The sequence below is a fragment of the Sinocyclocheilus anshuiensis genome, unplaced genomic scaffold (assembly GCF_001515605.1).
Source record: "Sinocyclocheilus anshuiensis isolate Anshui unplaced genomic scaffold, SAMN03320099.WGS_v1.1 scaffold429, whole genome shotgun sequence".
In the NCBI taxonomy this organism is placed as follows: Eukaryota; Metazoa; Chordata; class Actinopteri; order Cypriniformes; family Cyprinidae; genus Sinocyclocheilus; species Sinocyclocheilus anshuiensis.
In genome coordinates, this window is record NW_015539859.1 from 410,144 (window position 1) to 413,391 (window position 3,248).

Genomic DNA, 3,248 nt, shown 5'->3' on the forward strand with positions numbered 1-3,248 from the left:
TAGGACCATGTGATATTTCAGTTTTTCTTTTTTAATAAATCTGCAAAAATGTCAACGATTCTGTGTTTTTCTGTCAATGTGGGGTGCTGTGTGTACATTAATGAGGAAAAAAAATTAACTTAAATGATTTTAGCAAATGGCTGCAATATAACAAAGAGTGAAAAATTTAAGGGGGTCTGAATACTTTCTGTACCCACTGTATGTTCAGTTAGATAATCTGTTAAAGGAAAGCAAACACACCTGGGGGAAAAGAGGCCTCTCATCCTTGGACTTCTTGATACAGTCAGCCACCAGTCTCTTCATGGCTTTAGGACAACTCTTATAGAGCTTACTGAGGTCTGGAGACAGATATCCTCGACCAACCATGTAGATGATCTGAAGAAAACAGTAAATACAAAGCTTTAAGAAAGCACAGGGAACCACAGTAAATATATATGCATTCAAATATTTAGTACTAAAAACACAGCAGCACAGTCTTTTATTGTGGGACGTATTTAAATAATAGCTAACTGTCTTCAATAGACTAAACTTTCTCATAATCCTAACATAAAATTGATGAATCTCACAAAAAAAAATCAAAAACACATCCAGGAAACATTTTGATTAAAAATCAAACAAAATAAGAAGAAAAAGAAGATTAGATTTTGCATAATGTCAATTCTATTTTCAGAACCATTAGGATTATTTTTCCAGAAGCTGAAAAAAGCTTCCAGAAGCTGAAACTCACACACACACACACACACACACACACACACACTCACACTCACTCACACACACTCACACACACACACACACACACACACGCACACACACACACTCACACTCACTCACACACATACACACACATGCGTAAACTTACACTCACACACACACACACACACTCACACGCGCACACACGCGCCACACTCACACTCACACTCACACACACTGACACTCGCACACACTCACTCGCTCACACTCACTCGCTCACTCGCACACACTCACACACACACTCACACTCACACACTCGCACTCACTCTCACACACTCACACACTCAAACACACACACACTCAAACACACACACACACACACACTCACTCACTCAGGGTCAGACTAGGAGAGATACTGCATGCATGTCCACAAATGTATGCAGAGTCAAGTTGGATAAACCATTAGTCTCATATTAGCCTCTTGCTTACTGAAAGGCATGTGAAGAATTTGCTTAGTGCTGCCTTCTACAATTGCAGATAAATGTAATATATATGAAGTTAACTATTAAAAACCTAACATAACATTAATAGCTTGGGTAAACCGTGTGCCTGTTTTGCAGCCCTTCAGGCTTCGTGTGTGTTACCTGATCTCGGTTAGCTATCTGTGAGTAGGGCAGCTCCCCAGTCATTAATTCAAACAGCACAATGCCAAAAGAATACACGTCAGATTGGAAGCTGTACGGGTTGCAGTCCTGCATTCGGATCACCTCAGGTGCCTGAGGGGCGAAGAGCATAAATGTGGGTAAAGCTCAATGACAGATGCATGTTCAGAGCGGAATGAAGCAGGCAGAATCTGAGATGCTGAGCAATGCACTGACCATCCATAAAATAGATCCCGATGTTTGTTCCACCTGCTGAGAACCGCTCCACCTGGCCTTCACTGTGGCCAGCCCAAAATCGCCGATCTTCACTGTCAGGCCTTCATGTAAGAAGATGTCTGTGCTCGAGTTAAAGTCAAAGTCCAGCAGCTTTTGGCAGTCTGCATTAAGGCTGCTCCTTCTAGCCAAAAACAGCTCGTTTAAGACTCATTTATACTGGGTGAAAGAAATATTAAGCATGATATAAAAAAACAGGATGTTATTTCCTAAATTAAATATATGGTTATTACATTGGTTTTACCCTATTAATAAATGGCTGTTAGATTTACTTTGTACTAAGCTGATATTTTCTCCCTATACACTATAAGAATAATTTGAGCTGTATAAAGCTGAAGAAAGGGCTTTGTTTCATCCGCAAGTGACTCTTTTTAATAATTATTGGCACATGAACATTGGAGACATTGGCAAAAACCAGGGCTTACTTTATAGGCACTGGCTGTAGCAAGCCATAAATTGTGTATAACCTGCCAACCAGAGAGATTGTGATTTTGGGAAGCTTTTACCATGATTGTGTGCAATATGCATCAGATGCTCCATGAGTGGCTGGTGAGGTGAACTAAATGCTAACTGTAGCTAAACAGCGAAACCTATCCCATCTGCCTTTAAACCGCAAAAGAACAGATTGAATCTACATGCATCATAAAAAGATACTGTTTGATTTCATGTCACGGTGGATGATGTTTTTTGCATGTAGATAGCTGTGAGGGGAAAAAAAACATGATAAATGATTGTTGAGACACACAGTGAAATTATAGACACTGAATGAAGACACATCCATCAGTCACAGGATTGAAACTCACTCCATGCCCTGAGCGGTCTGTCTGGCGATATCTATCAGCTGAAACATCTGGAAGTTGGTCTCTTGCACATGGAGGTGTTTGTAGAGACTGCTGCCTTCACACCACTGCGTCACAATCGCAAGATTGTCTTTTGTCATGTAGCCCATGAACAACAGGATGTTGACATGTCTGGTTTTCCTGTGGGCAGCAAAAACACAACAGGACACAAAACTTCAGATGCATCGAATGCAAACATTCTGCTTATGCAGTGCAACTGGCGATTTGACCGAATTCTTTCTTTGGCTCGTTTGGAGCTAATGTTTCAGAACCCGTCCCGTTTTCTCCCTTAGTTCGGTTCGTTTAGGCATCAAAATAATCAGTCCGAGATCACCTGAACGAGGTGGTCTCTGGAGCGGCTCGCTTGTGGTGAGAAAGCAATCTGACCCAACCGACCAACGAACCAAGCGGTCTCGTAATTCATAACGGGAAATATGTTATATTATAAGCAGCAGTGTCTGATTCTGTGAGCGAGCACATTAGCGCATTACAAGAATGAACGTAAACAGGTGAACTCTGACCAATAAGAGGACAGTTTTACTCACATGTCACTTGCATAAACACAGCTTGGTACGCTTTGCAATGTTGCCTTGTGAAAGTGAACCAAAGCGAAAGAAGGAAAATGCAACATTGTAACAAATGAAGTCCCTGTTTCGGAACAAAGCAAATGATCTACAGGTCTGAAAATGCCCTTTAAGCATGGCACAGATGTGACCATTTCTCACGCGGTATCATGAAATTCATCACGCATGAACACGATGAAGAACTATGATGAATAGCACCC

At 41.2% G+C, this 3,248-nt stretch overlaps 1 protein-coding gene across 2 annotated transcripts in view; it reads right to left on the reverse strand.

Moving 5' to 3' along the window:
- raf1a (Raf-1 proto-oncogene, serine/threonine kinase a) overlaps positions 1-3,248 on the reverse strand; it is a 29,377-nt gene that overhangs the window by 5,392 nt on the left and 20,737 nt on the right. For both annotated transcript variants that reach the window (XM_016481254.1, XM_016481253.1), the window contains exons 12-16: positions 2,429-2,605; positions 2,280-2,326; positions 1,569-1,687; positions 1,335-1,466; positions 241-375 (exon numbers count right to left, since the gene is read on the reverse strand). In XM_016481254.1, coding sequence (XP_016336740.1) covers positions 241-375; positions 1,335-1,466; positions 1,569-1,687; positions 2,280-2,326; positions 2,429-2,605 — 610 coding nt within the window. The remainder of the gene's footprint in view (positions 1-240; positions 376-1,334; positions 1,467-1,568; positions 1,688-2,279; positions 2,327-2,428; positions 2,606-3,248) is intronic.